Source organism: Canis lupus, chromosome 8 (genome assembly GCF_003254725.2).
Source record: "Canis lupus dingo isolate Sandy chromosome 8, ASM325472v2, whole genome shotgun sequence".
Taxonomy (NCBI): Eukaryota; Metazoa; Chordata; class Mammalia; order Carnivora; family Canidae; genus Canis; species Canis lupus.
This window is the reverse complement of record NC_064250.1, coordinates 10,015,217-10,040,549: the sequence shown is the minus strand read 5'-3', so window position 1 is coordinate 10,040,549 and position 25,333 is coordinate 10,015,217. Positions and strand designations below refer to the sequence as shown.

Below are 25,333 nucleotides of genomic sequence, written 5' to 3'. Positions count from 1 at the left end.
TCTAATAATGATCTGGAGTATTAGACTTATTCAATCAGAGTTATTAAAAATACATACCCCATTGGTTTAGTGGTAGTGTTACCATAGCTGGCAGGAGCTGAGGCCATCTTGGCAAAAGCCCTATGAAATAAGAAAATTATATTAAAAAGTTGATTATCAGAGCTAACATTCAGCACCACAGTATTAAAAACTCTACTGACTGTAACTTTCACTATGCAGATATTTTCTGAAAATAATCATTTTTCAACTAATATAATACAAAGTTTCAGTACAATTAGTACTGGAATAAATATAAAATATTGTTATATGGTATGTAATCATGTAAAATGACATCCAAGTATAGTACAATTAGTACTGAAACAGAGATTTAAAAAAAAACCCACAAATGCATGAATGCATTAATTTCCCGAACTTTTAAGATTTTTCTTTTTATTGTATCTGATCATTAACATGAAACAGACTTGATGCCTTAAAAGAACAATCATGTACTGATTAGGTCTCTTTTTGTTCCCCACATTCCACACTCCCTCATCCACAGACACGTCTTTGTTCATGCTGTCCTTTGAGGGGGATAAACTGATTGCCGCCTTCTCCAATAGAAATTGTACATTTCCTTTTAAGACTCAGCTCAAGGGGATCCCTAGGTGGCTCAGCGGTTTGGCACCTGCCTTCGGTCCAGGCATGATCCTGGAGTCCCAGGATCGAGTCCCACATCGGGCTCCCTGCATGGAGCCTGCTTCTCCCTCTGCCTCTCTCTGTGTGTGTCTATCATGAATAAATAAATAAAATCTTTAAAAAAAAAAAAAAAGACTCAGCTCAAAACCACTTTCTTCATTCACGTTCTAATTCTACTACCTAGTTTTTTTTTTTTAAACACACATTTACAACACACACTTTTCTACTTAATTACATATAATCATTTTTCTATATAATCAACTGTATCTAAACAATAAAGAGTTAAATATATAATGGTACATTTTTATGCCTCAACATTATGCAAACACTAAATACCACCACTGAAGAAAATTAAAAAAAAAAACACTAGTTATTTAAGAAAATGAACCGGTAAAATGAAAGTTAATGGAAAACTAAAATACAAAATTCTATCTCTAATAAGGATTTCCAAGTCTTAAAAAATACATGTAATATGCATATAAAAAGATACCAATGTTCTGTTGTAGGCTCTGGGTGATGGGATTACAGATACATTTTTACCTCCTTTATACCTGAGTTTTCTAAAATTTTCTCTGAAAAAGTGGTATTATTCATAATTAGAAAGAAAACTGTTAGAAATTTTAAATTTATAACCATATAAAGTGATGCCCAAAACTGGCTTTCCTCATATCAACAAGGAGTTGATTAAGGAGTTCCACACAAATCATAACGTAAAAAACAATGACATATGCCACATAGCCAATGTGTAAAGGGTATGTGTTATAAGGCAGTTTTCAGTTTCTCTTTTAAACAGATGCTTGTTTTATGTTTTTCTTACTGTAAGAACACAATCAAGTAAGAAATTTGGAAAGGCAAGGGTGCCTGGCTGGCTCAGTCAATATAGCATATGACTCTTGATCTTGGGGTTATAAGTTAAAGCCCCCCATTGGGGGCAGAGATTACTTAAAGAAAAAAAAAGGGCACCTGGCTGACACTCCAATCAGTGGAGTGTGTGACTCTTGATCTCTGTCTGGGATTGTAAATTTGAGCCTCATATTAGGTGTAGAGATTACTTAACAAACAAACAAACAAAACAAACCTCATAAAAAATCTGAAAAAGCAAACAAAAGTATAGATGATATAAAGCACTCAAACTCAAAAACTCAGAGATGACCCCTGATAACAACTTGGCATATTTCTTAATATAGTTGAGCTTGGAAAGCATATTCAATTTTATAGTCTTAACTATTTTAAGAAATATTTTGATGGTAGTGTTTATTGTAGAAAATTTGTTAAATAAAGATAAGCACAAAAAAGGAAAAAATTCTACCACTTGGAATTATCCACTATTAACATTTTAATGTATGCCATTTCAGCTATGTAATTATATGTCTATAGGTATATGTGCATATATATGTACATGCAGAGATGGATAAATAAATGTGTAGAAATAGAAATGACACAGTAAATATTGTCATCTAAGTTTTGGCTCAAATATCACCTACTCAGAGACTTTCCCTGATCTTCTGAACAAATTTAACTCTCACCCCCCAAGTTAAGATCTTATCACTTGCACTCATATGTGGAATTTAAGAAACAAAACTGATGAACGTAGGGGAAAGGAAGGAAAAATAAAATAAAATAAAAACAGAGAGGGAGACAAATCAAAAGAGGCTCTTAACTATGAGAAAACTTGAGGGCTGCTGGAGTGGAGATGGGTGGGAGGCTGGGGTAACTGGGTAGTGGGCATTAAGAAGGGCACTCGATGGAATGAGCACTTGGTATTATACGCAACTGAAGAATTACTAAATCTTACCCCAGAAACCAATACTATACTATATGTTAATTAATGTGAATTTAAATAAAATCTAAAAAAAATTCTTATCACTTGGTATTTTCTTTATATCACTTAGTATGGTTTAACATTATTCTGTTCATTTTTTGCTTATTGGTTGATTTACTGTTCCCTCGACACAATGTAAATTCAGTGAGCACAAGGGCCCTCCATATGTTCATTATTGTATTTCCAATGTCTAGAAGAGTCTCTACGCATAGAGAAGAGGAATCAATAAAATCAATGAATAGTGGTATAAACTATTTTTTCACTTTATCATATAACATATACATTTTCCAGTGTCATTAAGTCTTCAACAACATGATTTTTAATTTTCAATTGTATTCTATCTTATGGAAATGCCTACTATTGGACATTTAGTTTAGCTGCTTCTAAGATTTTACGACACCAATTACTTCTTTGGGATATATCCTTAAGAGGAGAAGTAGGCATAGTTTCTTTCTTTTTTTTTTTTTAATAAATTACTTTTATACCATCTAGCAAAAATTGTGACAACTTATATTTTTAATAGCAGAATATAAATGCACCAATTATACCCCTTGGCATAGCACTATACTAAATCTCTGCCCTATGTTAATCTGCATTTCTTTACTAATGAAATTAAAAATTCTATTGTTTTTGAGACAGTTCACCCAAATATTTCAGTCTTTGACACTCTTATCTAATGAATAAATAAAATATAAACTTGTCTAAGAAAGAAGTTATCATTTTATGTAATTTTAAGTTGTATCTTGGAACATTTCCAGTTTCTTGTGGACTCTACTTCCATTGTGCTCTCTTATATAAGAAGAAAATAAAACTTACTTCCACTGTTTGATATATTGTAAGGGATTAAGGTTGCATCCTGCATCAGTTAAAGCTTTTTTGTATTGCTCCAAATCAGCCTGAAATAAACAAAGAAATGGCATCATAAAAAATTGTACTTTTGTGAAAGAGAAGACCGTTTTGTTATTATTTGATTAATCAAAAAGTTAGACCAATGGCATGAGTTTAAATTCGAGGTACCCAAGTAGAGTGGAGTCATATTTTAAGTGAGTATGTAAGTGAGCACCTGAGACAAAAATCACATCTAATGAAAATTACTTTTGACAGGCTCCCAAATCACATATCCAGTATTTCATCATCCCTCAGTGAATCCAATAGAGCCAGTTTTTTCTCCATTTTTGAAACAGACTACCTTTCCTTGGGATAAGCACTGAATGAAACATTTAATTTGACCAAGAACATCTTAAGACCAGAAAACACAAGAGGACAGTGTGACTGATGCGACACTGAGGAGAAATGCAGGTTTAGGTTTTCCCTTTTCATATGCACTCTTGTGGTCCAAAGTCATTTACTGAGTATCAGGTGTCTTATACTTTTTAAACTGTTGTTTTCTCTTCTTTACTCTTTTAGTACCTGATGAGTAAGTTTAGTTGAATTACTATACTTTATAAGAGCCTACTATCAGAGTGACTCCATTATAAAAATTTTACAAGACAGAAATTTAAAGCTTACCTTCAACCAGAGATGTTTGCTACTTTGCATTTTTGGGGCTATCAGTAGCTAACATCATTAGTCACAATTTACTTTAAGCCTCTTAATGATCATTTAAAATTATGAAAAGACATGGTCCTTACCAAAAATAAATAAAAATAAAATAATGTGGTCAAATTAAGGGAATATGGAATTAAGTTTTAAAATCATAAATTCTTAGAAAATATTACAAATAGGCTATAATCCCTTTTTACATATGTAAGCTTATATACATAAGCCTGTAAGAGTCCCCTACGATACAGGTATGAGATAATTCTGAAAAGAAAACCACACACTTTCTTATGCAATTAAAATAAAAGCTATATGCCCAGAATAAAGCAGAATTGGCCTAAAGCAAATATTGAGTTTAGTTTACTGTTTTAACATGCCAGAGATTTTTGACCAAAAGAAGCAGTATGATCTACCAGACTTTTACAAATAAATGTTACCAGCATAGGAAAGAAGTTTACAACAAGAATATATTTCTAGACGTCTTCTCAACTACTTATGCTTGTTGCTCATCCAGTAAAATTTCACTGAGTTACCACTAGAGAGAGTTAGCAGGTCTCTAACCTGGTAACAACACTGATACTAAAATTGCCATTTGCTTTCAAAGTCGATTACCTATGTATACTTTTAATTTTTTAAGAAGATTTTATTTATTTATTCATGAGAGACATAGAGAGGCAGAGACAAAAGCAGAGGGAGAAGCAGGTGCCTTTCGGGGAGCCCAATGTGGGACTTGATCCCAGAACCCCGGGATCATGCCCTGAGCTGCAGGCAGAGGCTCAACCAGTGAGCCACCCAGATGTCCCCAATTTTTTTTTCCTTAAAAAGCAACTGATAGCCCATCACAGAAAAAGAAAACAACAGAATTACCCACAATCCACTCTTCCAGTGAGGAAAAAAATATTCTAGAAAGGAAAATTTGTCATTTTCCAATCATTCTGAGAAATGTATTGATGTAAGTTATTTAATTGTAATACAAAAAAAGTCAACTTCATTTTTATATAAATCATGTGACAGATATAAATCTGAAGTTTAATCTCATTACAGTACAGTATTTATATAACTTTTTGGAACTCTATTTTCCTTCAATGGATTCCTTATATTCTGTAACAGACATTAATTTTTAATAACTTTAAAATACTACTGCATTTTTACTTTAGGTCAAACATAAATTAATTGGAAGGCATTAGTGGCTATAGCTCAAAGAAATAGTACTTTTAAGATTATCACGTAATGAGAAAGAAGACCAATGTTTCAAAAAGCATAGTGAACTTGATTAACTCGATTTATAATAGCTATTTTCCAGAAATAAAAATTTGGCCACTTGAATTCAACTCATATTCCAACAACTTAAAAGTGGTCACACATTTCATGAGTGGATAGTTCTCTGATGACAATAAATATTGCTGTAAAACTCAGCAGTAAATAGAACCAACCTTAACAAACTGTTTTTCTTTTAAAGAAAGGAATGAGGTAGTTATTTGGCCATAGTGATCTGTCTTCTATTTTTGAAACAAGTATTTCCCCTTCTACCCAATAAATGAATAAAGAGGACATACCTCAGAGGGTGCCTGCTGTGCACTTATATAATAAATGAGAAATAGCCTCATTTTATCTTCTGGCGTTCCTGCTACATAGGGGAATATAAATAAAAAAAACTTCCATAATTCTGATTAAGCATTATAGTCAACACAAGTATATAAAAATTTAAGGCATAGATAAATGTGAGATTCAGCTGACTTAGGATTATAGGCACTATACCTATAATCATGTACAATATAGATATGGAAAAAAGATTAAATGCTGTGAGATTAAAGGAATGGAATACAGAACTATCTATCTCCAGTCTATCTTCCAAAATGTCTATAAAAGATTTACCTGTTAGATGTAAACACAGAAAGAAAGAAAGGCATAGGTAAGGTAATCATACAATTCTAAAACAGGATACTTCTGAGATGGAAAGCAGATGCCAGTAGTAATTATGCAAAGACAACAGATATAAAAATGAGACTGTTCTGGGAAAATAGCTGTATGGTCATTCTAGGTGTTGGGTTATAAAACTTTAATACTTCTCAAAAGTGGGGTCACTAAATATATATATATATGTCTCTTTCTGAAGGGTATTGTATCACTTATAAGTTTTGGGAAAAGAATACATTTATATTAAAATAAACACTGTTGTATTATGCAAAATACATTTAACTGAAATTGTTCAAGACAAAACATAAGATTTCAAAGAAATTTCTTGCTTGCAGTTGGTTTGATCTGCTATTCCTATTTCTCAGAGCTCAAAACTGTATAGAGAAATTCATTTATTCTCCTCTCTGCTACTGGGTGTACTTTGGTGAAAAATGATAAAACACTGGTCAGCAGTAACTCAGTTTTACCACCAACAAATAACAATATGCACTCTCACTTCAAAGTATGTTCTAATAGTCAAGAACTTGGAATTCCAATACTTTACTACAGAATAAAAACTAGGAAAAATTTTTTCAAAACATGACTAATGAACTTTTCTTGTGTGTTTAGAATCTAGATAACCATTCTCAAATTATCCTTACTCCTTAAATATGACAAAGAATGGTAATAAAGATGAATAGTGGGTTTTGAAAAGTTCTGATATTTACAAATAAGTATTGTATCTTGGATGTTTTGAATACTAGGTTATGAAAATCAGGGTCTTGTTTAAGTCTTAGGAGAAAGCTGCTATTTTTGTTTAGTAGATAATTAGTCTAACTGGGGTTCAAAGTTCCTACAGCTTTCTGTGGGTTGTGGTTCCTTCATTCGTCAATCTCTTCAAAATCCTCTGCAGTGCTACTGGTATCTGTCCAACCATCTAGTGGCCACAGTGGGAACCAGGAAACTGTCTAGCCCTTCAACTCTTTGTCTTTGGAATAGTGTTTAGGATTCGATTCATGTATGTGCAGCTAAGGGGTGAGCCCAGGAATTCATAAACAACTTTATGAGGTTGCTTTCCTTAGCTCCTTCCTTTCTGCAATCTCACTGGTACTTGCCAATTCCTTTGACTTTCCCCTTTTCTTTCTTTCTTTTTTTTTTTTTTTTTTATTACTTTCCATTTTTGGTGCTCCATCCAGAAAGCTTTGGCTTTAGTTACCCTGATCCATTGTGCATTTCCTGCAACTATGACTAAGCAGCGAGAGGACAAAGAAAAGAAGAGCAATGAGGCTTGCTGCAGGCTGCTGGGACTACCACTACTAACACGGGAGAAAAAGTCTTTCCTCCCTTAGAGTTTCAGGGACCTCTAGATCCTTGCTATTGTTTTTAATATCCTCAGCATCTAGCATAGCATTCTAATAGCAAGCACTTACTCTGTAAAGAAGAAAGAGTTCCCGCTCTTCTTTAAGGAGAAACATATTTTATAGTTGCTATAGTGTAAATAAAAGCCCCACAAATTTCTAAGGTTTTTAAGAATATTATGATGATAGGGTTGGAAGATATTCTGATGCTTATAATGACATTAGTCACAGAGGAATCAAATGGAAATTGTAAAAAGGAATGCTTTACAAATGCAGGTACTCTAGAATTTACAACTAGTAACCTGGATCCTTTTGTCACACCTAAGTTCCCATTGGAACTGCTCTCAATTTTAAAGTCAGTTTCCTTACTGAGTAATCTGATATATCTTAGAAAAAAGTTTTAAGTAGAATTCAGAAAGCTTTATATCTCCCTGAACAATCTGAGAGTAAGTTGTTGACAAACTGTCCCATCATTCCCAAATGTCAGATGTTCTCCAATATAATATGCTCAATATAACAACTATCAAAATCAAGAAATCAGCATTGATGTATTACTAACATCTAATCCTCAGATGTCATTTCAAGTTTCACCACTAGTTCTATAACATCCTTTATGACAAAAGGATCAATTTCAGAATCATGTGGTATACATACATAACTGACACAACATAAGGTTATCTTCTATATGGACAGTTCCCGTCTTTCCTTGATTTACATGGCCTTGATGTTTTTGGAGATTACAGGCTGTTTTTTTGTTTGTTTGCTTGTTTTCTTGGTAGAATATCCCACAATTTAATTTTCTCTGATATTTACTCATGATAGATTCAAGCTGCACACCTTTGGCAGGAATATCACAAAAGAAATAATGTATTCTTTGTATTACATCCTGCTGGGTGGGGTATTATTTCATATGTGTCATTACTGATGATGTTCACTGCAATTACTTAGTTAAGGGATCTATCATGCTTCTCCAATGTAAGATTAGTTTTTCTCTTTGTAATTAACAAGTATCTTGTAGGGAGGTAATCTGAAACTAAATATCCCGTAAAATTTCAATTTATTCATTTATTATATCTCTAAGAACTCACAGCTTCCTATTTCATTCAGGGAGTTATAATCTGTTATCATTATTGAGGTTCTTATAAGGTCATGATCTGGCCCACTGGGGCCTCTTCAAGCTGACCTCTTCAAGCTGACCTCTGATATGTCCCATCACTTTCTGAGTGCTTTCCTTGCTTTCTGACACAACAAAATGTTCTAGGCTCATTTTGTACTCTTTTTTCCTACCTACCTCAGCCTTGGAGTCAACTACTTCTCCAGTAAGTCCTAGTAGAAAATGGTATTTATAAGCTAAAAATTTTATTAGTGGAATATTGTTGCTCCCAGCCCTGCTTAGTTGGCTGACTAGGGAATACATAAATGTGTGCACACACAGTATCTATATTTATTTCTCTATCTGACAAATACATAGTGAAAACACAGGTCCACATTAACACCTTCAATTCCAATCCAACATTGCAGAGCTCATGATAGTTTTCTCCCTTTCCATATTTGTAACTTCTTTCTCTGACAACAGGAAACCTGGTTCCCTTTGTATTATCTGACATATGCACTTATTTAACCAGTCTGTGATATGTAACAAATATACTATCTCTACAGCCATTTCCTTGCCTGCATGGATGCCTTTTCACTCCATCTGGGCTCTGATTCCCTCAGTGGACTCGCTCACATGCCTGGTCACACTTTTCACCTCACGTGGACTGATGCTGGGTTGCTCCTGCATACAGTCACTCTCCTTAACCTGTTGGGACTTTTATATATTATGCCAACATATTTTTCTAGGCGAGGTGGCATCAGACTTCCACCTTGCATAAATGCCTACCTTGCTCTGTCATATTTAATGTCTTTAAAAATAAACTGAGAAAGGAAGGGGAAAGAAGAGAAGGGTTCTGGTTTATTAACACATTTATTTACTCAAAACTTATTGTACATAACAAAGAATAGCTCTGAAGTGATAGGCCTATATATTTTGCATTTCTTTATTATAAAGTACGAATACCTTCATGAGGTTGAGCCCCACATTGGGGGTAGAGATCACAAGTGTAAAAATCTTCAAAATGCTTTGCTCTCTTTACAAATCTAGCTTCTTAAAAGTTTGAGTAATACAGCTTCTTAGAAGTTTTTAGGAATAGACTCTTCAACTATAATTTGTAACTTATTATTTTTCAACTTGGAATAAAGTCTAAATAAAACATACCAAACTCTCAACTCAAAAATCATTATCATTCAGCTGAATAACTTATATGCAAAATATAAACTGAACAGCTTATATACTTTATTAATTTTGGAAAAGCACTGAGATTTGAATTGAAAGCTATTCTGAAATGATCAATTCTCTAAAGTTTATTTAATTTCAGAGGCTAAAACCTATGTGGATCTCATGATCATTATAACTGAAAGCAATAATTATAACACATTTTCTAAGTACAAAGAATCGTATCTTGCTTTAAGAAAATCTAACATACAAATATTTAGTTAAATGTAAATATAATGGGATTAAGGAGTTTCTTTAAAAGCAAATTCCCTAAATATTTAAAACAAAATTCAGTTTTTGATATTTTTTAGGAAACTTGTTGGGGTTAAACCAAAGTAATTAGAAAGTGTATCACTTAAAGACAGCTGCTTTGAATGTTATACCTTCAAATCTTCCTAAAATCAGCAGAAATTGAACTTCAGGTATATCACTTTAAATAATGAATATAACAAGTTCTTAAACACCATGAAAGAAAAATTCAATGAATTAAAATATAAATCATTTTTCCACTTCAGGAACTGCTATGCCACAAACTTCTCAACAGAAAATAGCTCATTTAATGATTTCAGTATTAGCATGGGGTCAGGAAAAAAAATTCTATTCAGATTTTATGAATATCGAAAATGCTGGATTTATCAGCTGTGAAACTTAACATTAACCTCAAATTTATGGTACATACCATCAGGGTCTGATATTATATCTAGAAGAGATTTATCCAGAGTAGTTTTGCTCATTATTTTTTCTTCATATTCAAAATACACATCTAGTTTTCTTGCCTGTTTCAAAATAAATATTAAATTAGGCTACATCCAGTAATAAAAACATACTGAGGGCCTCTCAGCTTACAAAATTCTATTTTCTATGATCAATTTTTAAAAAACAAGCATTTATTTCCTAATAGAATTGATTTTTAAGTTTTTTACTTTGATCATACACTTAATGTAAAAAACATTGACTATTTTATCACCTCACTTACAAATTCAGAATTAACTCTATGTTATATATGTATATTAGCAGAGATAAAAATTACATCAATCTCAATTATTATATTAATTAGTAACTAGCATATAAATCATACTGTATTCCATGCAAATTAATGTCAGGTGTTCATGTTGTGTTTACTTTTTTAGTGCGCAAATCCACACATTTTTATCTTAACTGGACAGAAAATTATCCTAAATAAATTATTTTCAGTGGCTTTTAAATGAAACTAATTTTCCTACTTAATACTTTAAGTTAGATAATGGGAAGGTAGTCAAACTTAGCTTTTCTATATAATACCTCTTCTAATTTAAAATGTATTAAAGTTATCCAAATGAAGTTAAAAAGTTAGGATCCTCCAAAGTAAATAAAAATGATCACTATCAAGCATCTACTAAATTATACTTCAATAATACAAAAGAGAAAAGAATATGATTTCTATTCAAAGTGTTAATAATCTAAGTGGGAGTAGAAACCATTCATGTGATAAATTAGAATACTCAGAGATACCAATGAAGAACCAAAATATAAAGCTAAGATGACAGAATGAAATAAAGTTAATCGACTGTAGAGAAGGAGGTAATCAATTTTGACTGAAGCTTTGAAAGTGATTTGGGGACATGAATAGAGTTCATTTCAGTGAAAGGGATCACACCATGGCATAATCAGAGTGGAGATGTCTGGATGGTAGACTAAAGAGTGATTTCATACATAAGGCAACAGAAAATCAGTTAGTATCCCTCAATCCCACTTCCCTGCAGCAGTACACAAGGCCAGAGTTTTAAGTAGATAAAATAGTTTAAAAATCAAAACAACATAGAAGGTATACTTTGAGACCTGTCCTCACTCATCTTCTCTTATCCTATGCCTATGGATATTTACTTCAATTATTTCTTCTATTGTTGTTCAGTTCCTTCATGCAAAATGTAAGAAATAGGGTCTATATTCTAATAATCCTCTGCTTTCTGACACTAAAGGAATATACCTTACTCTTCTGTCCCTTGCTTTAACTCAACAATACATTCTGTATCAGTACACAGTCAACTCTTGATACGAGTATAATAAACTCTGTAAAAGTGCCTTTTTATCAACCCTTTAGCTTTCATAGTCTTCGGACTCTATGATACAGGAACTATTTCACCTACTGTATAAAGCTACTCTCAATACGAAAACAGATTAAGAGGTGAAGTCCTAGGAACAGAAAAATCTAATTACTAAAAATGGACAAAAGAAATAGAAAAGAAACCCTAGGAAAGACACCATGGTAGTGGCTGTGGGAATGGAAACAAAGAATTATTTAATAATTAATATGTGAATGGATATGGGAAGCAAAGTAGTGAAAAAAGTCAAATATAACTCCAGGGGAACTAGGATGATGGCAGTAGGAACTATGTTAATGTGAACGAATATTACATTGGGAAAGGCTAATTATCTGTAAGGTGAAGCCAGAAAAGAGGGGAGAAAGATGATAAAATAAGGTACTAAGCTGACATTCAGGCCCTCATGATCTGTTCTAGTCAACCTTTTTTTTTTTTTGTTCCACTCCTATTCACCGTGTATAGTTTCTTCTAGTCACATCAAATATCTCAATGACTTTTCATTAAATGTTGTGTATGCTTTTAGTCCTCTAAGCATAGGTATGGGTCATTCTCTTGGCTTTTAAAGAATATATTCCTTCCTCTCACCTGTGCAGTGAATTATACTCATTCTTTAAAGACCAACTTCTTCAAAACTCTATCTCTGTTCTTTCTCCTTTCCCCTCCCTCAATCTACTTCTTGACTGGGAGAATTTATTACTCTCTTAAATGTATACCATAGCATTTTACATACCTCTCCATATGAACAATCACACTTTATTACTCTCCTTTGTTTATATGCCACCCTTCTAAAAACTGTTTAATTCATCTTTTAACATTAGGGGTCTAACAAAGTACGTGGTTCATAACAAGTACTTAACAAAGTATTTGTTGAATTTCTCAACTAAGACCAAGACATACACAAATCAAGTAGTCATCTTTAGAAGTCATAAAAGTAGATAAATGAACTTCTAGAAGTGAAAAATGTGAAGAATTAAGTCTTTAGTGATTTAATATATAAAATTGTGTATGCTAAATGCCATAATGTACTCTAATGTCTGTACCTACAAATCAGTGAAGAAGCATGGTTCCTTAGGTTCATTTGGCTTTCTTCTTGATACATTAACTTACTTAAAGTTCTAAATAGGCAATGGAAATAGAATCTAAAAGTAAGTTTGACTAATAATGGGTAGGCAGTTTCTTTTGGAGGTGACAAAAATGTTCTGAAAGTAAATTTTCTGTGAATATACTTAAAACCAATGAATTGTACACTTTATAGGTGAACTCTGGTATGTGAATTATACACCAATAAAGCAATTAAAGAAAAGTAACTTAGCATTTTAATATACTGATTCTCATGTAGGAGAGAATGGAGTTGAAGTGGAGATTTTCTAACCTGCACATGAGAACTAATCTTTGTTCAGGATCTATTTGTGCAAGGCTGTTTACTTGCAGCTATGGCTTTCAAAGGTTTTTAAACAGAGAACCTCAGGACACTCTCTCAAACCAAATCTTCTGCAGAATCCTAAACATAAAATAGATACAAATCATTCATCAAATGTCTCTAGATTGATCTAGGTTACCAGAGAAAAGTGTTTGAAAACTACTAACTTAGATAATCTCATTTAATTCTCCCAGTAATACTATGAGCCAGGAATTATCAGTCCCATTTTGAAGATGAAGAAACAGACACACAGAAACATAGATTTATTCAAGGTTACCAGAGTAGTAGTAGTAGAGAGTTGAGATTCAAATCCAGGTCAGACTCCAATGTACACCACAGATAAAGAGTAGGGAAAATTACATTTTCCTCAAGTACAATTTATTGCTTCTTTTGTACATGCTTTATAAAAGAAAGTATATTTGTCAATTAGTACATATTAGGGTTTTTTTTTTTTTTGGTAATACACATAATTTATATATATGGGGTAAAAGGTTATTTTGGCCAGATATATAGTATCTAGAGATCCTTTCTCAATTTCTTGGTGTAAAGGTAAATACTAAGAGAAAAGACTTCTGTAATCCCAAAGATTAATTCTTATACAATATGAGTTCAAAGGAGAATACAATTTGGATAAAAATAGTTACATGGAAAACAGACAAATTAAAAATATAAAATAAAATAACAACGTCAAGATAATAAACAGATTTTTGGTAATTTCAATAAATATCAAGAATAAATAATAAGGGATTATAGAAAACCAAAGGACTATGAATGGAACACAAATTATATCTAGTGAATATAAACTCTGAAAGTCATGAAGTTTTCAAAAATCCCTTTAAAAGGGCTAAGTGAAAAATCTGGTTTTTAAAAAAATTCTAGTGCTTTTCTCTCAATTTCAGAGGTATCAGTGGAATATCAGCTAGATGTTTTTCACTTTTCAGTACACTACCTCAACATTTATATTAACATCACACACACACACACACACACACACACACTTGGTGACAGCCTATTGGGTTTGAAAAGAACAAAAGGGGGCACTTTTATTTTTATTTTTTAAAAAAATTATTTAAATTCAATTTGTCAACATATAGTATAACACCCAGTGCTCATCTCATCATGAAGAAGGGGGCAATTTTAAAAACTAGCTTGTCCCTTCACTCACAAAAATGGAGAACTCTTAAGAGTCATCTGGGATGTAAAAGTAGTATTTATATTTTGTCTTTTGAAAATCCATTTGGGGGATATTTGTCAGATGACAGCACAGGGCATGAAATGAATTCCTTTCTCCTTTCTATAACTGTGGGGAAGTCTTCCTTCTCTTAACCATTCTTCTTTCCATTCTAGTTACAAACACCACCATTCTGGTGCTCCCTGCTCACTACAATTCTCACTCCTCACCTCAGTCTATGACTGCTTGATGACAAAGTCTAGAGTAGTATTTCTTGGTCTTTCCCTCTTTTTCAAGCCCCAATTTGATCCCCTACCACAAATCAGCAGTGAAAGTAAAGGTAAGAAAGAATTTGAGTTGGGGCACCTGGGTGGCTCAGTCGGTTAAGTGTCCGACTCTTGATGTCAGCTCAGCTCTTAAACTAAGGGCATGAGTTCAAGGCCCATGCTATCCCATGCCCAGCATGGAGCCCACTTAAAAAAAAAAAAAAAGAAGAAAAAGAAAAGCAGAAGGACTAGAATTATACTTCCTTTTACTATTACGAATCTCAATATTCCCTACTTCTCAGAGGGGAGGGAAGGGATGATAAGCCCTTCTCTGTTCAAAGACAGTATTAGAAATATCCCACATGATGAATTAAACATCATTGGGAAGAACATGGATTTATACATCACATTTTATCTACAGGAAAGTATAGCCTAAGCTAAGATCAACTTAGAACTATATATTTAGAATACAACCTATATCTAAGTTGAAGATCATTTATAACCTAGCCTTGCCTGTTTTTTCTTTCTTTTTCACATGTTTAATACCTATCATCTTTTAGTGCTGTATTTGGATATCCCATCCCCAGGATGGGTAACATTTGTACACTGTATTATAATAGTCTGCAGTTGGTCTGTTACTAGAATATAAACTCCTTGTGACTATTTATTTATTACTATATGTCCTGTCCCCTGCAAGGTAACTGGAATTCTCCAAATCTTAACTGCTTTTATGATAAAACAAAATAGTATGTTAACATATTTTCCATTATTTGGGGGTACATGTTGCATTTCATACTGGTGGATCAGAATGGGTTTGGTGTCATAAAAAATTATGTGGTACAAAACCCAGATAATACATTAATTATCTTTGAAGGTGTTCTATAACACAGATGGATGAATATATTTACTCTGACATACTTGTTCAAATGACAGAGTAACTCAGAAATCTTGAATAAAATTCATCCTTATACCTCTACCTCATTTCTATGCAGTGATGGACACTGACTGCATTGTCAGGGTGAGAAATTTGGTTAGGATCTTCAATTTTTATGACAGGCTATCAATCTTACAACTTGATTATGTCATTTTCAAATAGATGCATTTTTCTCTCAACTAAAAACATTGAATTTCTAGCATTTCAGCCCCAAATTAAAATAGGTAACTTTAACTTCTCTGCTATCTAATCCTTACCAAAAGCCCAACAGAAAAAAAAGTAGTAACATATTTAAAGCGCAGACTTTCCACTCTAGATACCAAAATGTTATAAATTGAGACCTTACTACATTGGAAACTCATAAACGTGTCCTAATTAAATTATATATATGTGTGTGTGTGTGTGTATACATATATATATATTTAATATTTTATTTTAGAGAGGGAGGGAGAGAGTGTGAGCACACGTGAGTGGAGGGAAAGGCAGAGAGAGGGAGGAGAGAGAACCTCAAGCAGACTCCCTGCTGAGCTCAGAGCCAGATGCAAGAGGGTGGGAGCTGGAACCCATGACCCTGAGATCATGACCCTAAGATCATGACATGAGCTGAAATCAAGAGTCAGACACCCAACTGTCACCCAGGTGCCCCTGAATTATCTTTTAATATCACACCCTTGACTTTCATTAAAGTTGTCATATAAAATCTAAGAGTGTAGCTGATATTAATATACTATATCATTACATCACTCAATTTATTCTAGATAAAGCCCAATATGAGCAATGTATTTTGCAACATGATGCTATGGAAAGTTTGCTAGAATAAAAAATAAACTTAAATAAGTAAATAAATAAAAAAAATTTAAGATGGGGGCCTGGCTGGCTAAAGTCATTGGAGCATGTGACTCTTGATCTCTGGGTCATGAGTTCAAGCCCCATAGTGGAAGTAGAGCTTAAATAAAAAATTTAAAAATAGAATAAAAAACAAATTCTCTTTTCTGGTAAGAAGTTCCCCTCCCCCCTCAACTTAATCACATCTCTCTCTCTTTAAAATCTTGGTTGCCTGAAACTACAAAGCCAAATTTAAGAATTATCACTATAGGAGGGGAGGGGCAAGATGGCAGAAGAGTAGGGTCCCCAAATCACCTGTCCCCACCAAATTACCTAGAAAACCTTCAAATTTTCCTGAAAATCTACGAATTCGGCCTGAGAATTAAAGAGAGAACACCTGGAATGCTACAGTGAGAAGAGTTCGCGCTTCTATCAAGGTAGGAAGACGGGGAAAAAGAAATAAAGAAACAAAAGGCCTCCAAGGGGGAGGGGCCCCGCGAGGAGCCGGGCTGAGGCCGGGGCGAGTGTCCCCAGGACAGGAGAGCCCCGTCCTGGAGAAGCAGGAGCTGCACCAACCTGCCTGGGCGGAAAGGGGCCCGCAGGGAGTTGGAGCAGGACCCAGGAGGGTGGGGATGCCCTCGGGCTCCGGGGGACACTAACAGACACCTGCGCCCGGGAGAGTGTGCCGAGCTCCCTAAGGGCTGCAGCGCGCACGGCACCCGGAGCAGCTCGGAGGGGCTCGGGGGGGCTCGGGTGGCGGCTCCGCGGAGGGGGCTGCGGGGTGGGAACGCGAATCCAACAGCGCAGGCCCCGGAGCACAGGGCTCCGGGACACAGCCCAGGATCCGGCCTCCCCCGGGACAGGCAGAGGCCGGGAGGGCCCAGGACAGCGAGGACTCTCCTGCCCCGAGCTGAGCAGATCAGCGGCCCCGCCCCGAGCCTCCAGGCCCTGCAGAGGGCTGCAGAGGGTTACTGCGGGGGCTGACTCCAGGGCTGCAGAGCTGGCCCCGCCACTGCGGTTGTTCCTCCTGGGGCCTCACGGGGTAAACAACCCCCACTGAGCCCTGCACCAGGCAGGGGCAGAGCAGCTCCCCCAAGTGCTAACACCTGAAAATCAGCACAACAGGCCCCTCCCCCAGAAGACCAGCTAGACGGACCAGTTCCAGGGGAAGTCAAGGGACTTAAAGTATACAGAATCGGAAGATACTCCCCCGTGGTTTTTTTTTGTTTTTTGTTTTTTTGCTTTTTGATTTGTTTGCTTCCCCCACCCCCCTTTTTTTCCCTTTCTTTCTTTTTCTTTCTCTTTATATTCTTTTTTCTTTTTCTTCCTTTTTTCTCTTTTTTTTTTCTTTCCTTCTTTCTCTCTTTTTCTCCTTTTCCCAATACAACTTGTTTTTGGCCACTCTGCACTGAGCAAAATGACTAGAAGGAAAACCTCACCTCAAAAGAAAGAATCATAAACAGTCCTCTCTTCCACAGAGTTACAAAATCTGGATTACAATTCAATGTCAATTCAGAAAGCCAATTCAGAAAGCACTATTATACAGCTACTGGTGGCTCTAGAAAAAAGCGTAAAGGACTCAAGAGACTTCATGACTGCAGAATTTAGAGCTAATCAGGCAGAAATTAAAAATCAACTGAATGAGATGCAATCCAAACTAGAAGTCCTAACGACGAGGGTTAACGAGGTGGAAGAACGAGTGAGTGACATAGAAGACAAGTTGATGGCAAAGAGGGAAACTGAGGAAAAAAGAGACAATTAAAAGACCATGAGATAGATTAAGGGAAATAAACGACAGCCTGAGGAAGAAGAACCTACGTTTAATTGGGGTTCCCGAGGGCGCCAAAAGGGCCAGAGGGCCAGAATATGTATTGAACAAATCCTAGCTGAAAACTTTCCTAATCTGGGAAGGGAAACAGGCATTCAGATCCAGGAAATAGAGAGATTCCCCCCCTAAAATCAATAAAAACCGTTCAACACCTCAACATTTAATAGTGAAGCCTGCAAATTCCAAAGATAAAGAGAAGATCCTTAAAGCAGCAAGAGACAAGAAATCCCCGACTTTTATGGGGAGGAGTATTAGGGTAACAGCAGACCTCTCCACAGAGACCTGGCAGGCCAGAAAGGGCTGGCAGGATATACTCAGGGTCCTAAATGAGAAGAACATGCAACCAAGAATACTTAATCCAGCAAGGCTCTCATTCAAAATGGAAGGAGAGATAAAGAGCTTTCAAGACAGGCAGAACTGAAAGAATATGTGACCTCCAAACCAGCTCTGCAAGAAATTTTAAGGGGGACTCTTAAAATTCCCCTTTAAGAAGAAGTTCAGTGGAACAATCCACAAAACAAGGACTGAATATATATCATGATGACACTAAACTCGTATCTGTCAATAGTGACTCTGAACGTGAACGGGCTTAATGACCCCATCAAAAGGCGCAGGGTTTCAGACTGGATAAAAAAGCAGGACCCATCTATTTGCTGTCTACAAGAGACTCATTTTAGACAGAAGGACACCTACAGCCTGAAAATAAACGGTTGGAGAACCATTTACCATTCGAATGGTCCTCAAAAGAAAGCAGGGGTAGCCATCCTTATATCAGATAAACTAAAATTTACCCCGAAGACTGTAGTGAGAGATGAAGAGGGACACTATATAATACTTAAAGGATCTATCCAACAAGAGGACTTAACAATCCTCAATATATATGCCCCGAATGTGGGAGCTGTCAAATATTTAAATCAATTAATAACCAAAGTGAAGAAATACTTTGATAATAATACACTTATACTTGGTGACTTCAACCTAGCTCTTCGTATACTCAATAGGTCTTCTAAGCACAACATCTCCAAAGAAACGAGAGCTTTAAATGATACACTGGACCAGATGGATTTCACAGATATCTACAGAACTTTACATCCAAACTCAACTGAATACACATTCTTCTCAAGTGCACATGGAACTTTCTCCAGAATAGACCACATACTGGGTCACAAATCAGGTCTGAACCGATACCAAAAGACTGGGATCCTCCCCTGCATATTCTCAGACCATAATGCCTTGAAATTAGAACTAAATCACAACAAGAAGTTTGGAAGGACCTCAAACACGTGGAGGTTGAGGACCATCCTGCTAAAAGACGAAAGGGTCAACCAGGAAATTAAGGAAGAATTAAAAAGATTCATGGAAACTAATGAGAATGAAGATACAACCGTTCAAAATCTTTGGGATGCAGCAAAAGCAGTCCTAAGGGGGAAATACATCCCAATACAAGCATCCATTCAAAAACTGGAAAGAACTCAAATACAAAAGCTAACCTTACACATAAAGGAGCTAGAGAAAAAACAGCAGATAGATCCTACACCCAGCAGAAGAAGAGAGTTAATAAAGATTCGAGCAGAACTCAACGAAATCGAGACCAGAAGAACTGTGGAAGAGATCAACAGAACCAGGAGTTGGTTCTTTGAAAGAATTAATAAGATAGATAAACCATTAGCCAACCTTATTAAAAAGAAGAGAGAGAAGACTCAAATTAATAAAATCATTATGAGAAAGGAGCGATCACTACCAACACCAAGGAAATACAAAAGATTTTAAAAACATATTATGAACAGCTATACGCCAATAAATTAGGCAATCTAGAAGAAATGGACGCATTCCTGGAAAGCCACAAAGTACCCAAACTGTAACTGGAAGAAATAGAAAACCTTAACAGGCCAATAACCAGGGAGGAAATTGAAGCAGTCATCAAAAAAAACCTCCCAAGACACAAGAGTCCAGGGCCAGATGGCTTCCCAGGGGAATTCTATCAAACGTTTAAAGAAGAAACCATACCTATTCTCCTAAAGCTGTTTGGAAAGATAGAAAGAGATGGAGTACTTCCAAATTCGTTCTATGAGGCCAGCATCACCTTAATTCCAAAACCAGACAAAGACCCCACCAAAAAGGAGAATTACAGACCAATATCCCTGATGAACATGGATGCAAAAATTCTCAACAAGATACTGGCCAATAGGATCCAACAGTACATTAAGAAAATTATTCATCTAGACCAAGTATGATTTATCCCCGGGACACAAGGCTGGTTCAACACTCGTAAACAATCAATGTGATTCATCATATCAGCAAGAGAAAAACCAAGAACCATATGATCCTCTCATTAGATGCAGAGAAAGCATTTGACAAAATACAGCATCCATTTCTGATCAAAACTCTTCAGAGTGTAGGGATAGAGGGAACATTCCTCGACATCTTAAAAGCCATCTACGAAAAGCCCACAGCAAATATCATTCTCAATGGGGAAGCACTGGGAGCCTTTCCCCTAAGATCAGGAACAAGACAGGGATGTCCACTCTCACCACTGCTATTCAACATAGTACTGGCAGTCCTAGCCTCAGCAATCAGACAACAAAAAGACATTAAAGGCATTCAAATTGGCAAAGAAGAAGTCAAACTCTCCCTCTTCGCCGATGACATGATACTCTACATAGAAAACCCAAAAGTCTCCACCCCAAGATTGCTAGAACTCATACAGCAATTTGGTGACGTGGCAGGATACAAAATCAATGCCCAGAAGTCAGTGTCATTTCTATAGACTAACAATGAGACTGAAGAAAGAAAAATTAAGGAGTCAATCCCATTTACAATTGCACCCAAAAGCATAAGATACCTAGGAATAAACCTAACCAAAGACGTAAAGGATCTATACCCTCAAAACTATAGAATACTTCTGAAAGAAATTGAGGAAGACACAAAGAGATGGAAAAATATTCCATGCTCATGGATTGGCTGAATTAATATTGTGAAAATATCAATGTTACCCAGGGCAATGTACACGTTTAATGCAATCCCTATCAAAATACCATGGACTTTCTTCAGAGAGTTGGAACAAATCATCTTAAGATTTGTGTGGAATCAGAAAAGACCCCGAATAGCCAGGGGAATTTTAAAAAAGAAAACCATAGCTGGGGGCATCACAATGCCAGATTTCAGGTTGTACTACAAAGCTGTGGTCATCAAGACAGTGTGGTACTGGCACAAAAACAGACACATAGATCAATGGAACAGAATAGAGAACCCAGAAGTGGACCCTGAACTTTATGGTCAACTAATATTCGACAAAGGAGGAAAGACTATCCACTGGAAGAAAGACAGTCTCTTCAATAAATGGTGCTGGGAAAATTGGACATCCACATGCAGAAGAATGAAACTAGACCACTCTCTTGCACCATACACAAAGATAAACTCAAAATGGATGAAAGATCTAAATGTGAGACAAGATTCCATCAAAATCCTAGAGGAGAACACAGGCAACACCCTTTTTGAACCCCGCCACAGTAACTTCTTGCAAGATACATCCACAAAGGCAAAAGAAACAAAAGCAAAAATGAACTATTGGGACTTCATCAAGATAAGAAGCTTTTGCACAGCAAAGGATACAGTCAACAAAACTAAAGGACAACCTACCGAATGGGAGAAGATATTTGCAAACAACGTATCAGATAAAGGGCTAGTTTCCAAGATCTATAAAGAACTTATTACACTCAACACCAAAGAAACAAACAATCCAATCATGAAATGGGCAAAAGACATGAAGAAAAATCTCACAGAGGAAGACATAGACATGGCCAACATGCACATGAGAAAATGCTCTGCAACACTTGCCATCAGGGAAATACAAATGAAAACTACAATGAGATACCACCTCACACCAGTGAGAATGGGGAACATTAACAAGGCAGGATACCACAAATGTGGAAGAGGATGTAGAGAAAAGGGAACCCTCTTGCACTGTTGGTGGGAATGTGAACTGGTGCAGCCACTCTGGAAAACTGTGTGGAGGTTCCTCAAACAGTTAAAAATATACCTGCCCTACGACCCGGCAATTGCACTGTTGGGGATTTACCCCAAAGATACAGATGCAGTGAAACACTGGGACACCTGCACCCCAATGTTTATAGCAGCAATGGCCACAATAGCCAAACTGTGGAAGGAGCCTTGGTGTCCATCGAAAGATGAATGGATCAAGAAGATGTGGTCCATGTATACAGTGGAATATTCTTCAGCCATTAGAAACGACAAATACCCACCATTTGCTTCAACGTGGATGGAACTGGAGGGTATTATGCTGAGTGAAGTCAGTCGGATAAAGACAAACATTGTATGTTCTCATTCATTTGGGGAATATAAATAATAGTGAAAGGGAATATAAGGGAAGGGAGAAGAAATGTGTGGGAAATATCAGAAAGGGAGACAGAACATGAAGACTCCTAACTCTGGGAAACGAACTAGGGGTGGTGGAAGGGGAGGAGGGCGGGGTGGGGGTGAGTGGGTGATGGGCACTGAGGGGGGCACTTGACGGGATGAATACTGGGTGTTATTCTGTATGTTGGTAAATTGAACACCAATAAAAAATTAGTTTATTAAAAAAAAAACAAAAAACAAATGACTGTGGAAAACAAGAGCCAGAGGACAGAGAAGTTCTTTAAGGGTTATGTTTGATTTTGACTTTCATTAATTATTCTCTTTGGCTGTTCCATGTACTGTTATCATAACCTACCTCAAATTTTGTAGAACTAGGTGAGGTATAAATAAATAAAATGTGAGAAGTTTATGAAAAAAAATAAGGAATGCAAGTCGTCTCCTTTTACTCCTTATCTCAATTTGCTTCTACTCTCTGCATTTATTCTTCTGTATATTCCTGTAAGGGAAAAATTTTTATAAAATTCTCCTGGGCTTACCTCTTCATATATTACACAGCATATCCTGTTTCTTGCTACTCTAGGTCTCTTTCAACGTGAAGCCAAAAAACTCACATTATTAAAATTAATCTTGGCTTTCTCAATCAATGGCTTAGGCAAAAATGTTTTTGTTTTGTTACTTTTTTATCTTATTGAAGTATAACTTGACAATATAACTGATGTAATACAAAATTTATTAAGTTTTAACATACATACACCCATAAAATCATGAACACGATCCAGATAGTGAACCTATCATTCATTATCCAGTAAAGTTTCCTCGTTGTAATGCCTCCCTTTTGGCCCTCCAACACTCTTCTCCAGGTTACCAGGCAAGCACTGATATGCATTTTGTCACTATAGATTAGCTTGCATTTTTATGAAATTTATGTAAATGCAATCATAGATGATGTACTCTTCTTTAATGTGGCTTCTTTCACTCAGTGTATTTGAGATTCATCCATATTCTTTCAATAATACCTTCCTTCTTATTGCCAAATAGTATTCCATTTTATGGAAATACTAGGATTTATTTACACAATTCAGCTCTTGGTGGACATTGAGTTGTTTCCAATTTTTGGTTATTATAATGAAGTTGCTGTGAATATATGTGTACAATAAACATAGACTATCATTTGTCTTGTGTAACTACCTAGGAATGGCATGGCTGGACCAATGACTGGTTTCTGTTTGACATTTTAAGAAACCAAGAAACTATTTTCCAAAGTGGAATACCATTTTATATTTCATGATTGATTGATTTTTAAATTTTATACATTAAAAAAAAAAGACTATTTATTTGACAGAGAGAAAGAGCACACAAGTAGGAGGAGCAGCAGGCAGAGAAACAGGGAGAAGCAGGCTTCTCACTGAGCTAAGAGCCAGATGTGGGGCTTGATCCTAGAACTCTGGGATCATGACCCAAGCTGAAGACAGATGCTTAACTGATTGAGCCACCCAGGCACCCCTTTTTAGACATTTTAAATACACGTGTAGAGATGTCTCGTGGTTTTGCTTCCATTTTTCTACTGATTATTGATGTTGAACTTGTCATCTAGATATCTTTTTCAGATAAGTCTCTTTAAGTCTTTTTGCCCTTTTAATTAGGTTATTTTCTTATCAAATGTTCTGAGAAGTCTTTATTTCTTTGAATTTAACCTTTATAATTGGGTCTCAATGACAATCCTTCATCACTGCAAAAGCAGATGGCAGAGAAGTGAGAGCAAAGAACTAGAGAAAGGTAATTTCACACTTTTTATTTTTTGAGATGTGGAAAGACTCCCGAAATTCATAGTGAGAAGTTAAAGGATATTCCACTCATTTGAGAGCTATCTTTGGTCATAATAAAAAAAAACCCTTCAAGTTCTGATAGTGACTAACCTTATTTGGGTAAGAAGAGTTAAAATACAATGATAGCTTATCCACTGGGTCTTTCTATTACAGAATATATTGTCCCCCTGCCTTGAAAAGACACCAAAGTTATATGAACATTTACTTGATATATATATATATATATATATATATATATAGAGAGAGAGAGAGAGAGAGAGAGAGAGAGATAATTTAAAATACAGCCAAAGAAATGTTCTGATTTCTAGTACAGTAAAATTTCTTCCCTAATGTGATAGGGGAGTAGTGACCAGTTAATCAAAGTCAGTTACTGTAAAGAATGACAAAAAAAAAACCCCTCATGTGTTGTGTGTGTGTATATACATATATTCTGAATACTGTCTTTTAACTTAAGACCTAAAATATACAATTGTCTGTCAATCTTGATATACAATTGTCTGTCAATCTTGATGTGGGTTCAACACCTCTTCTTTGAGTACAGAGGTTTCACTGAATTTTTTATTCTTTCCTGCACAAAGCACACCTATAAGGGATCACCTATAATTTCCAGTTTTAGTTTCTTTGAAGTGGAACCAAAAAACTTCTAGACATCCGCAAAGCAATTTTAGTATTTTTCAAGATTTTCCAATTTTTAGTTAAGTTTTTCCTTTTTTAGCCAGTACTAATTTAAACAATAGTTAAATCACAATCTTCAGTAAATCTAAGGTGTATAACCTAGTTTTAAAGAAACAATCCTTCTTTCTTCTCATATAATTGGCATAAATAGACTGGAATCAAACATAAATAACTCTTAGGTAAACAAAAAATTCAATCTGTGAGGCATCCTAGCTGCCAGTTGTTAGCATGTCATAATGTGGCCAGCAGCTGCTATGTTTTATAGAAGGAATAAAAGGCATCGGTTAATTTTGTCTATTGACTGGTGGAAATCAATAGAGTTTTTA

At 35.5% G+C, this 25,333-nt stretch overlaps 1 protein-coding gene across 5 annotated transcripts in view; it reads right to left on the bottom strand.

The window, feature by feature from the left end:
- Positions 1–25,333, bottom strand: part of SCFD1 (sec1 family domain containing 1) — a 106,497-nt gene that overhangs the window by 35,838 nt on the left and 45,326 nt on the right. For all 5 annotated transcript variants that reach the window (XM_025443507.3, XM_025443509.3, XM_025443510.3 and 2 more), the window contains 4 exons: positions 10,284–10,380; positions 5,593–5,663; positions 3,314–3,393; positions 58–120 (listed from right to left, as the gene is read on the bottom strand). In XM_025443507.3, coding sequence (XP_025299292.1) covers positions 58–120; positions 3,314–3,393; positions 5,593–5,663; positions 10,284–10,380 — 311 coding nt within the window. The remainder of the gene's footprint in view (positions 1–57; positions 121–3,313; positions 3,394–5,592; positions 5,664–10,283; positions 10,381–25,333) is intronic.